General features: G+C 45.4%; 1 protein-coding gene across 1 annotated transcript in view; it reads right to left on the reverse strand.

Annotated features, from left to right (window-relative positions):
- OPRL1 (opioid related nociceptin receptor 1) overlaps positions 1-4658 on the reverse strand; it is a 37806-nt gene extending 33148 nt beyond the window's left edge. Inside the window, exons 1-2 of the mRNA XM_029071257.2 lie at positions 4416-4658; positions 3475-3732 (exon numbers count right to left, since the gene is read on the reverse strand). Of these exons, the coding sequence (XP_028927090.1) occupies positions 3475-3701 (227 nt within the window). The 5' untranslated portion in view covers positions 3702-3732; positions 4416-4658. The remainder of the gene's footprint in view (positions 1-3474; positions 3733-4415) is intronic.
- Positions 4659-12811: the final 8153 nt, after the last annotated feature.

Genomic DNA, 12811 nt, shown 5'->3' on the forward strand with positions numbered 1-12811 from the left:
ATTTGAATCAACTCAAAAGTCATATTCAGTTCCTTGGGAGGTAGGGCCTGGAGAACTTCGGATCTGGCAAAGCAAATCAAGTAATAATAACAATTGTGTTTTTGACAAGCACTATGTGCCAAACACTTTATTAAGGACTGGTGATAATCAGATTCCGCAAGGGACACAGTCTAAATAGGAGGGAGAACAGGTATTGAATCTCCACTTTGCAGATGAGGGAACTGAGGCGGAGAGAAGTGCTCAAAGTCACACTGCAGGGAGGTGGAGGAGCTGGGATATGAACTCAGGTCCTCTGACTTCCAAACACAGGCTCTTTAATAATTGAGGTAATAATCGTGGTATTTATTAAATGCTTACTATGTGCCAAACACTGTACTAAGTCCTGGGGTAGATACAAGATAATCAGGTCCCATGAGGAGCTCACATTCCCACTGGGCTGTGCTATTCCAGTTTGCCCACTAATAAACACTTGGGGACAAAGGAGCAATCAGTAATCACTGGTATTTATTGAGTGATTACTATGGATGGCGCATATAGTACTGCATTAAGTCCTTGGAAAAGTACAATACAAAGCAATTTATTACCTTCCCCTTCCCAGCCCATTATGAGGGACCATGGCCTAGCAGAAAACAAGGACCTGGGAATCAGAGACCTTAGATTCCAACCCCAGCTACACCACTTACCTACCATTTGACCTTGAGCAAGTCACTTATCTGTGTCTTGGTTCCCTCATCGACAAAATGAGGATTCAATACCTGTTCTCCCTCCTACTTGGACTATGAGCCCTGATTATGCTGTATCTTTCCCAGGACTTAGAACGGTGCCTGGCATATAGTAAGCAATTCACATAAACTGCTATTACTATTATTAGTAGTAGTATTTGACTTGACTTTTTTGAGAGAAGCAGCAAGGTCTAATGGAGAAAGCGTGGGCCTGGGAGTCAGAAGAACCTGGGTTCTAATCCCTACTCCACCATTTGTCTCCTGTGTGACCTTGGCAAGTCACTAAACTCTATGCTTCAGTTTCCTCATCTCCAGAAGGGGATTAAGACTGTGAGCCCAATATGGGGCAGCGTCTGACCGATTTTCCTGTATTGACCCCAGCGCTTAGTACAGTACCTAGCACATAGTAAGCACTCAGGAAAATCACAATTATTTTATCATATAGTAAGCATTTATATATCACAATTATTATGTAGTAAGCACTTAGCAAATACCACAATTATTATTAGTGATCATTTAGTAAATACCACAATTATTATTATGCAGTGAGCACTACCACATGAATTATATAGTAAGCACTTAGCAAACACCATAATTATTATTATTACTATTATTATTATTCCCCCACATACCAATTCAGAACCTGCCTGATCTCATCTGAATGATCTCAGACCTTCTCCATCTCCCAGCTGCCATATGAATATTCTCCTCCAGGATGCTAGAAGCTAGGATCCATAGCCTCCAGGCTCTCCCCGATCCAGGATGTCCTTTCTACTGGACATAACTCATTGATGGGATCTCCGAGCTGCCATTCATCCCTGTGATTCTCCACTAGGCCACAACAGTAAAGAGAATTGTCCATCTTCCATCCCATCCTGTTGTCAGTCCCAAAAGAAAAGCTTAATGCATAACCAAGCCAGTGCCTATCACTACCAGAACTGGACTGTACCAAGTTTTGAACCAAATCCTAATTTCCACTGGATTGTAATCAATCAATCAAGGGTATTTATTGAGCATTTACTGGGTGCAGAGCACTGTACTAACCATTTGGGAGAGTACAATCCACAGAGTTGGTAGACACATTTCCTGCCCACAACTAGCTTACAGTCAGGGGGAGGGAGAGGCTCTTGAAGCTTGTAAACTCCTTTAAAACAAGAAATGTGCATTTTGCTCCTGTTATACTTTTCCAAGTGCTTAGTACAGGAGATTACACTTAGTAGGTCTTCAATAACCACTGCCATTAAATACCATTTCTACAATCTCCCTTATCAGAAGTCTTGGGTGCTCTGGCTCTAGTCTTCTCTCCCACCTTCTAAACTTTCCTTCTTTAAAGGCAAATACCCCACTGCATAGACTCACTGGGAGTTCACACAGGTGGGTAAGAGTTTGGAGAGGGTAAGGTTTTCCTTCAGCCCTTTCCCCATTCGAACTACAGATCCACGGGGGAAGCAGCACAGCCTAGTCAAAAGATCATGGGCCTGGGAATCAGAAGACCTGGGTTTAAATCCCAGCTCTGCCCAGATGGTCACAATCTGCTGTGTGACCATGGACGTCACTTTACTTTTCTAGGCCTTAGTTTGCTCATCTGTTAAATAGGGATTTAATATGAGCTCCATTCTACTTAAATTGTAAACCCCAAGTGGGACAGGGTTTGTGTCCAACCCTATTATCTTGCCTTCATTCCAGGGCTTAGTACAGTGCTTGGCACATAGTGGGCACTCAACAAATACCACAATTATTCTTATTCTCATCTCATCAAGCTTGGGACTCGGGGACACTCAGAGCAGAAATGTGGTGGAGTCATTTCGCTTGTTGCCCAGCTTCTCTTCATCTTTTCCAAGACTTTCCTGATCACAGGCATCACTCCACAGGGTCAGTGGGAGTGATGAGCCCCCACAACGCTTTGAACTGGGCTCCCAGCCCCACTCATTCTGGTCAGCTGAAACACCTGAGAGTTTCCAGTCATGACAGAAAAGATCCAGAACAACATCTTTCTGACTTCTTTGCTCTCTGAAGCCTGCCCTTCCCAACCCTCATGCCCCTAAAATCCCTACCCCATTTCCACCCTGCTGTTCAAAATGAAAAGTAAGCCTCTCTGGTTCCGAACCTTTCCCCTGAGGTATTTCAAAGAGAAGAATCAGGTCTCCCAAGGCCCTGGTGCAGTTATCAGTATTCAGTCCAGCTTATTATCCTGATGCAACTCGGCCTCTAGGTCCCAGCTCATGGTCCCTGGGGCTGAGTCTTAAGACTCTGACTCTAGGCAGGAAGCTCTCCAGCTTCTTAGCCAGATTTTCCTATCCTAATCAATCCCCTCATGAGGTTGGAGAGGCCCAAGACGAAGTCACTGTCTCTAAGGGGGACTGAGGGGGGGGAAGGAAGGGCCTCAGAGCTCTGCTTCTGCAGCTGAGTCTAGGTACGGGTCCCGAGACAACGGTCAACGTTACATCTTTTAAAATCTTTTGCCTTTCTCCCCATCATGTCAAATCCAACTCTCTGGTGAACATGGCCCCCTTTAGGGGGCACCAGAGAGCCATCGAATGGTTTTTAGAAATCATCATCTTGAAAGGGGACAAGGACACATGAGAGAAGGGGCAAGAAGGGTCTTGACTGAAGAGAGATGAACTTCAGGTCCATTTGTAAAACCACAACCACAAAACAGTCCTAGTCACCCAGTTTTTTTTAGGTTCAGTTTCCCCATCTCTCCCATCCGGCCCACAGAGGGACCGGGGAATGATTTTGCGCCATCTCCTACCTGATAATCACGTACATGACCAATAGGTTGCCCACCAGTCCAACAACACACACGATCAGGTAGACCACCACAATGGTCACTTTGATGCCCAGGGGGAGGAACGTGTCCTGGGTCTCGTTGAAGAGGCGGTAATCAGGCTCGAAGGTGAAGTTCAGCAGGGAGGCGTTGCCCAGCAGTTTGTTCACATAGAAGTCTTCCCAGAGGGAAGGGTGGAAAACAGGATCCATGCTCTCCCCTCCTCCCCTCCCTCAGCGGCACCTGAGGGACCAGAAAAGGAGACCGATGTTACCAGTACTGTCCCAGTGTCCCATCCAGCCTCCCTGATTGCGCATCGGATACGACACCACCAGTCTGAGAGACCCAGAGAGCCCATCTCTTTAAAACAAACCGGCTAAGATTATGTAAAGTGTTTACAGACACCGCATGCACTCACATCCTCAGCACACCACTAGAGATCCAGACACCCAGAGAGAACAGCTGTACCGCAGTCCTTTAAGGTGCATAACACAGTCCTCCCCAGTTTGAGCTCTCTGCACCCACTGTACACACACACCCACCTACACACACGTACACACAAACCCTAGGCTTTGAACCACTAAACTCCTTCAGTGAAAGAACAGACATGACAAATGCATTCCCTGGCTTTTCCATGAAACGACGACCATGGCGAGCTATCCGGTCCTCTCCAGGCACTGCACCGGGAGCCCGGCTGCATGCACTCTGACCAGAATAGACAGCATTCGGCTGGAATCGGGGGCTGCGTAAAGTTAAAAGGGCTGGACTGGCTCCTTACCTCAATGAACACTCCCTTTGCCTCTTGCTAGCAAACCGGAATCAACCCCCTAGCTTCTTTCAAGCTCTGGTCCACAGATTAATCCAGAGGAGAGAGAGAGAGAGAAAAACAGAGAGAGACAGAAAAAGAGGGAGAGAGAGAGACTCACACAAAGATAAGCGAGAGATCTCCAGATCTTTTCCTGCGTGTGAGAAAACTCAGAGCATCTCAGGCTTTGCAGTCATTTGCATGTACGGCTCAGACCATCCAACTTGCACGGAGAGATTTCTAAGGGGGAGAGCCCCAGGCACACGTTTCTGGCTGAGGGAGGATCATGGAGAAGGAGGAGGGGTGTTATTTGAGCCCAGTTTCACTGCTGATCCGCTAACCAAACACATAAGCTGCGTCTGAGCCGCCTGCAGTTTGGCGACTCAGGAACAGACATTCGCTTGCCGTCCCAGACTGGCTTACGTTTGACTCTTATTTCTCCCAGAGCATGTACCACTTGCTTTAGCCTTATTTTCACCCCTCCTTGCTAATAAAAATTGCCCACCCCCATCAGAGAAGCCTGAAATGGGTCCAGGTAAGTTCCGACATCATCGCCTTAAGCAGCCGTACCGTAGAGAAAACTTGAGCAGTGATCATTCGTTGGCTAGCCTCCTTGTCACTGCAACTCATCCCACCTCCTGCTCTGCACATCATTAATGCATCTGTCTCTCAGCGAACCAGAGACCAGACAGCCCAGATGACAGCCCAAAATGGAACAACTCTTCCAGACTCAGCTAACTTAAGGGAGGTTAGCAGAACCCTGAGCAGATCAGAGGCTCTAATGGACATTTCCCCTCCCTGTAATGCACTTCAATGTCTGTGCTGAAAGCTCCTTGAGGGCAGGGATCGGGTCTACAAGCTATGTTGTACTCTCCCAAGTACCCAGCGCAGTGTTAGGCACACAGTAGGCACTCAATGAATACTACCAATTGATACAAACTGTCCAATATCACCACTGCCTTAGTGAGTCTCTGCACAGTGACTCTACTAACCTTCTGGCAAGTGACTTTAAAATACTTTTTAAAAATACGTGACTGTGCTTTAGTTCCCTCCCTGAGTCTGGATTGAGGGAGTAGGAGGATGGTGGGGGAAGTCACCGTCAATCACCGAATAATAGAGATAGAAGGACTTTTAAAAGGTCATAATCATAATCATGGTATTTTAGAACATATTATGTGCCAACCACTAGGATAGAGAAGAGATAATTAGGTCGGACACTGTGCCTGTTCAATGTGGGGCTCACAATCTGAATAGGAAGATGAATGGATTTTGCATCCCCTTTTTAGAGATGAGGATATTGAGGTACAGAGAAGTGACTTGCCCAAGGTCACACAGCAGGCAAGTTGGGGATCCAGGACTAGAACCCAGGTCCCTGCTCTTGGTTCAGCCTCCTGCTTCTAGGCAGGTTGGTATATGGCTGACAATTTCCTATTCTTTTTTTAAAGATCTTCAGCTCCAAAACTCTACATCAGACTGGTCCAGAATTCAGTCAGCTCGGTAGCCAAGAAAGCTAAGCCTTCTCCCTCCACTTGAGTCTGTGAACATACAGAACTGAGCATCTAGATTGTAAACTCCTTGAGGACAGGTAAGGTGTGTGTTTCTTGTTTCTCCTGTACTTTCCAATTGCTTAGTAAATTACTTGGTCCTGAGGAGGTGTTCAATAAATCTCACTGACTGAGCTAGGTATTAAGGTGTCCACACAGGTTGCTCAGGCTCTCAAAGCAAATCCATGTCTAAGAGTGAGTTAGAACCTCATTACCTTGTATCTGCCCTATCTACCTATCGAAGCAGCGTGGCTCAGTGGAAAGAGCACGGGCCCTGGAATCAGGACTCATGAGTTCGAATCCCAGCTCTGCCACTTGTCGGCTGTGTGACTGTGGGCAAGTCACTTAACTTCTCTGGGCCTCAGTTCCCTCATCTGTAAAATGGGGATTAAGACTGTGAGCCCCACGTGGGACAACCTGCTTCCCCTATGTCTACCCAGCGCTTAGAACAGTGCTCGGCACATAGTAAGCGCTTAACAAATACCAACATTATTAACCCAAGAATCCTGCGTCCCCCATCTCCAAGTGAAATGTATTACCTCCTACCTCCAGTCTGTGGGAAGATGGCACTTTGATATTCCATCCCTTAAAAATTGGTTATATAGATTTCAAGTAGTTCTAAGAATTTTCATGACTAAATATCAAATTTTTGGCCTTACAATCAAACCTGTTTCTCTCCTTGCTTTCCCTCCTGGGATTTAATCACACATGGCTTGGCTCAGAGGCAGGCATAGAACATTAGTTGTAACTTGGGGCTGCTTCCCTCTTGGGGTTCTGAATGAAAAGACCCGGAACTCCCCAGGGAACCAGGACTTGGTCTTCTGCAACCCATGATCTTGCTCTCCTTTGCCCCAGTATCCCCAGAGTGAATTTTACCTCTAGGTACACTCGAAGAGTAGGAAAAAAAAACACTAAGTGTTCTCTAACCCTCATTAAAGAACATATGCAGTGCTTTTCTCCAGCACTGGGATAGAAACAAGATAAGCAGTTTGAACACAGTCCTTGTCCCAAATGGGACTCACAGTTTAAATAGAAGGGGGAATGGGTACTGCATCCCCATTTTACAGATAAGGATGCTGATATGTAGAGAAGTATATATCAGCACTTGGAACAGTGCCTGGCACATAGTAAGTGCTTAACAAATTCCATTATTAAAAAAAGTGTACCGGACAAACCTGTCAACTCCTAGGTTTGTGTAATAGTAGTAGTCTAAGTATTTACTGAGCACTTTCTATGAGCAGAGGACTAAATTCTGGGAAAGAATGCACCAGTGAGAATTGGACACAGTCTCTGTTCTTCAAGAGGCTTATAATCCAAGGATAAAGTGAGGGAAAGAGATGGGCGCTGTCCACATATGGAAAAAATAGAAGAGTAAGAACACACAGTCAACATAAAAGGCCAAGATGAAACAAATAACCGGTGCTATTTACTGGTGAGCAGGCAGCTCTTTTGAAAACCCTCTCCCATTTTTCTTTTCCTAAACTAAGAGTTACTTGTCCTACCGTGGGCCAGCATTGATTGTTCCATCTGGGGGTGTGAGGCCCCAAGAGGCCGTCCTCTAAAAGCAGTAAGATATGGTTGCATTTTTTTCTGCAGATATTGTGAGCATCTTCTTTAATTTTCATTTTATTCCCTTCCACCCCCAAGCTCAGAACAAGAATAGGACTATGGTAAGTGTTTAACAAATATTTGTTATGATGATGGTAACTATTGACCCTGGGTGCTTTTCACCTCCCCTATTCGATTAATGGAATTTATTAAGTACTTACTGTGTGTTTAGCATCTATTAAGTGCTGAGGAGACAGTATGGCATTGTGGATAGAGTATGGACCTGGGAGTCAGAAGATTATGGGTTCTATTCCTGGCTCTGGCATTTGTCTGCGGTGTGGCCTTGGGCAAGTCACTTCACCTCTCTGTGCTTCAGTTTTCTCAACTGTAAAATGAGGATCAAGACTGTGAGTCCCATACAGGAAAGGAACTGTTTCCAATCCATTATGTCTGGCACATAGTAAGTGTTTTTGAAATATCACAATTATCATTATTACAATACAATAAAGTTGGCAGATACAAACTCTGCTCAGAGAGCTAATAGTATAGAGGGGGATATAGTCATTAAAATAAATTAGAGATAGGAGAGATGGCAAAGTGTAAGGATAGGTAGATAAATTCTGTGGGGAGTCAGGAATATTTCACCCCTGTGTGTGAAAATACTGAGTAGAAGATGCATTTATTGGCAAATGAGATGCTTCACTTACCTGAGGACAGGCACTCCATGTTCTACAAACTCTGTAGTACTTAGTACAGGACCTAGAACAGAGGGAGCTCAATGAATAGTACTGTAGAAAGTGGGTTAATGGTGAATATTCAAGGAAAAGCTCCCAAAAATAAAAGAAAAAATAGACAAAAACCAGTTGAGTGAAAACAGAGCAAAGAAGGAGCTGCTCCCCTGGGCACCCATTCCCCCTACTTCAGATCTGATGACATTGAAAGTTCCTCAGAGGTAGGGGTTGTGCCTCATCCTGCTGATGCAGCTAGAACAGTGATCTGCACACACAAGAGTTCAACAAAGGCTGTAGATGATGAATGCTGCTGACAGTGATGATGATGACGACAGCAACGATAATAAACGAGTGCGTTCAACAGGACTAACAGTAATGACGTAGCAAACCGAGAAACAGTTTGCCTAATGGATAGAGCATGAGCCTAGAAGTCAAAAGGATCTGGGTTCTGATCCCAGCCTTGCCACTTATCTGCTGCGTGACCTTGGCCAAGAAACTTAATAATAATATTGGTATTTGTTAAGCGCTTACTATGTGCAGAGCACTGTTCTAAGCAGTGGGGTAGATACAAGGTAACCAGGTTGTCCCACGTGAGGCTCACAGTCTTAATCCCCATTTTACAGATGAGGTAACTGAGGCCCAGAGAAGGTAAGTGACTTGCCCACAGTCACACAGCTGCCAAGTGGCACAGCCTGGATTTGAACCCATGACCTCTGATTCCCAAGGCCATGCTCTTTCCACTGAAACTTAACTTCTCTGCCTCCTCCTTAAACTGGGGATTAAGGCTTTGAGCCCCATGTGGGACATGGACTGTGTCCGACCTGAATCGCTATTTTTGATACCATTTATTAAGCACTTACTAGGTGTCAGGCATTGTACTAAACCCTGGGATAGATACAAGCTATTCAGGTTGGCTACACGGCTGTGTCACCCAGGGGGCTCACAGTCTTAAGTCCCCATTTACCGACGAGGTAACTGAGGCACAGAGAAGTTAAGTGATTGGCCCAGAGTCACACAACAGATAGGTTGGGAAGCTGGGATTAGAATTCTATCTACCCTGTTTACCCTAGGGCTTAGTTCAGTGCCTGGCGTATAATAAGCACTCAACAAATACCTTATAAAAAAAATCCAGTAAAAGCAGAGTGTGTAACCTTGTTGCATTACTGGTCTTGAATTAGGGTCTAAAAGTGGATCAGGTGGCATTTCTCAGTTTAGCCTTAAAATCCTGGCAGCCCTTCTAGAGACAGATTGTAATTGTGGAGAGAAGGGGAGGCTCCAAATGAGTTTCCAGGGTTAGACTTCATTAGACTGCTCCCCATTCCCACCCTATAGTCATGTGAAACAGCTCCAGATTCCCAGAAAGGATCCCACCTTAGGGCACAGGTGATAATTCTGCCCCACTAGGTTTTATGGAGCTCATTCCTTGCCGGGATGGAAGGAGGTGCTCTCTGGGCTAGACTGCTCCTTCATTTCTTTGATTTTAGATGCTCAGGAGTCAGAAACTTTGGAATGCAAATTGAAACACTGTAGATATAAATGCAAAATGACATGAAAAGTGCCCTTCACCTCACCACCGCTCCTGGAGAAGTCCAGGAGCCTCAGTGTACAGCTTCAACATGTTAAGGAAGTGTACAGCCAGAAAAAATGAATAGAGCCAGAATATATGACCAAGGGACAGGGGTGAGTAGAGAGCAGGGCAGAGGATACATGAGGAAAGTTTGAGCATTTTGCTATTTCACATTTCATCTGAGCACATTTTCAAGACTGCTTCTATGCCACAGTTGTGAGTTTGGCAATTTAGAAGCTGCACTGATTCCCTTGGGTTTCAGGGGCTTGTTCAGCTCCCTGAAGACATCATTAACTAAGTGTTATAAATCCCAAGACGTCTGAGATTAAAAGCCCTTCAGTGAAGGAAACGCTCCCTGCCAATTACCCAGGGAACCTGACTGCCCCTCTGCTACCTAAAAGTCCAGTTGGAGGTCATTCCTTAGCCTCCACTCTTTCTGAGACTGTAACAGCTCTGTGGCTGGATGAGGAGGTTCCGGTTCTATCCAAGGGGAGCCTGGGGGTCCAGTTCAGCCCAATCCTTGCGATTAGCCCCCGTGGACCTGGGCTAGTCCCCTGATGCTATCCAAACCAGGAGCCTACACCCCAGGGCTGAGGAAAGATGATGATAACAATGATACTTGCTAAGCGTTCACTATATGCCAAAAACAGCACTAAGCACTGGGGTAGATACAAAACTATCAGACACAGTCCCTTAGTCACAGAAGAACAAGTATTTAATCCCCATTTTATGTGTGAGAAGTTAAGGTCAATCAGCAGGCACGTGGCAGAGCTGGGCATTGGACACCCTCCCCAAATGGGGGCCAGGCAAAAAGGTCCCGGCAGCTTCCCACAATGTCAGGGAGTTTCATCTGGTTCCCTGGGAAGCAGCATAGCCTAGCGGAAAGAGCACGGGCCTAGGAGTCAGAGGACCTAGGTTCTAATCCCAGCTCCTCCACTGGTCTGTTGTGTGACCTTGAGCAAGTCACTTATATTCTCTGTGATTCAATTTCCTCATCTGTAAAAGGGGGATGAAATCCTACTGTGAGGGAGCAGCATGGAACTTTGGGCTGGAAGTCTGGTCGTAAGCTCGTTGTGGGCAGGGGGTGTGATTGTTCATTCTCGTACTGTATTTTCCCACATGCTTAGTACAGTGCTCTGCACACAGTAAGCATTCAATAAACAATTGAATGAATTAATGAAAGTAATGTGTTCCCATTAGCAGAAGGACACCTGTGAGGGACAAAAGATTGTGGGTAGCACTGTTCAAATCACTACCACTCCAAGCAAGTCCTTCAAGCACATTCCCCGTTCTGAAATCTCAGGGCTGAAGCTAATCCATAATTCTCATCGGGAGACCCCAGCAAAACTGGTTCTGCCAACAATCATAATTTTCTACATCATAATGATAATAATAATTGTGGTATCTGTTAAGCTCTTTCTATGGGCCAAGTGATGCCCTAAGGGCTGGGGTAGATACAAGACAGTCAGGGCACATTAGAGAGAAGGAGAACAAGTATTAAATCCCCATTTTAGAAATGAAGAAACAGAGGCACAAAAAATTAATGACACAGCTGGCAAGTGGTGGAGCTGGGGTTCGAATCCAGGTCCCTGCTCTCTCCATCAGAAGACGCTGCTTCTCCTTTAGTCACTGTAGCTCTCTGGGGCTATTTCTCTATCTGTAAAATGGGAAGAAAAAGAAAAAGAAAATCTCCTCTCCCTGCCCTTCAGGAGTGTGGAGACAAGGAAGGTGGTGGCTTAGGAGGTTGGGTTGGGTAAAGGGTGGGGTGGAGAGGGGTGCGAGGAATAAATGTGAAAACAGCAGAGTTCCTTTCTCCCTGGTTTTCCTGTCTCTTAGTACTCTGACTCAGACAAGCCCCTTTGGTCTCAGGCTGTCTGTTCCTCTAAAATACACTCCACTTTCACACTTACACAACACATTGGTCTTTCAGCTCGTGGGCAATAAAATACTGCTTCACGCTCGAGAGAAATATATGGGGAACCAAACTACATTTCCTTGCCAGCTGGAAGAGGGAAAACTCTGGGCTTTGTGACCCCTCTAACTCACAATCAAGATGCAAAAGATGTATTACTGTTTAAGAAAAGTCAGAAAATCTAAGGGCCAATAAATAAATAAAAATGGGGGTCCACAATGTGAGGGCAATGTTCCTGTTAGTATATTACAGAGTGTGGACCTGCCAGAGTGGATTCAGTTGGAAAATTCAATTAAAAGATATTCCACTGGGCAGTTTTTCCAACATATGGCATCAATTATTGCTTATACAGTTACCGGAATCTTAGTCCAGACAATTGAGCCTGCCACACTGAAACTCTGTGAATATAAACACAGGACTCTCCAATAACTGGAGATCTCCAAATTAGCACTTATTATTTGGGTCCTGAATGCTCCAATTTAGATGTTCTGTGCACCATTAATAATAGAGTGCAATTAAGCAATCACTGTTGCTGCTCTGAAAGGGCTTTTGACATCTCATCCAAGCGGTGGAAGACATTCTCAGTAGCAACAACAACCCTTGGAAGAGAAACACTCTAGGCTTCTCATTGACCCTTGGAGATAATGAAGTAGAAGTCTTCAGCAGACTACTCTTGAACCTTGGAACTGTCAGAAAACAGAACTTGCTGGGGGTGTCCTAAAGCCGGTCGTGGCTGTATGCTTTAGTCCCCTCCTGATGCACTGATGATAAGGATGACGATACAAGTATATGGAAATAAATTCCTGTGTAAGGGTTGGGAGGTCCAAGAGAACAGAAACAACCTATCCCGGAGCACAGACACAGAGGCCTGTGTGGATGGTAATAATAGTAATGGCATTTGTTAAACACTTGCTTTGTGCCAGGCTGAATGCTGGGGTAGATACAAAATAATCAGAGTGGATAGAGTCCTTGTCCCACATATGGCTCCCAGGCTCAATCCCCATTTTCCACATGAGAAACTGAGGCACGGAGAAGTTAAGTGACTTGCCCACGGTCACGCAGCATACAAGCGGCAGAGCAGGGATTAGAACCCAGGTCCTTCTGACTCCCAGGCCCATTCTCTATCTACTACTCCACACTGCTTCTTTATTTGGCAGGTTAAACCTTCTGCAGAGTTAAGATCATAGGAAATAAGCAATGATATCACTAGGTCAG

Source organism: Ornithorhynchus anatinus, chromosome 8, assembly GCF_004115215.2.
Source record: "Ornithorhynchus anatinus isolate Pmale09 chromosome 8, mOrnAna1.pri.v4, whole genome shotgun sequence".
Classification (NCBI taxonomy): Eukaryota; Metazoa; Chordata; class Mammalia; order Monotremata; family Ornithorhynchidae; genus Ornithorhynchus; species Ornithorhynchus anatinus.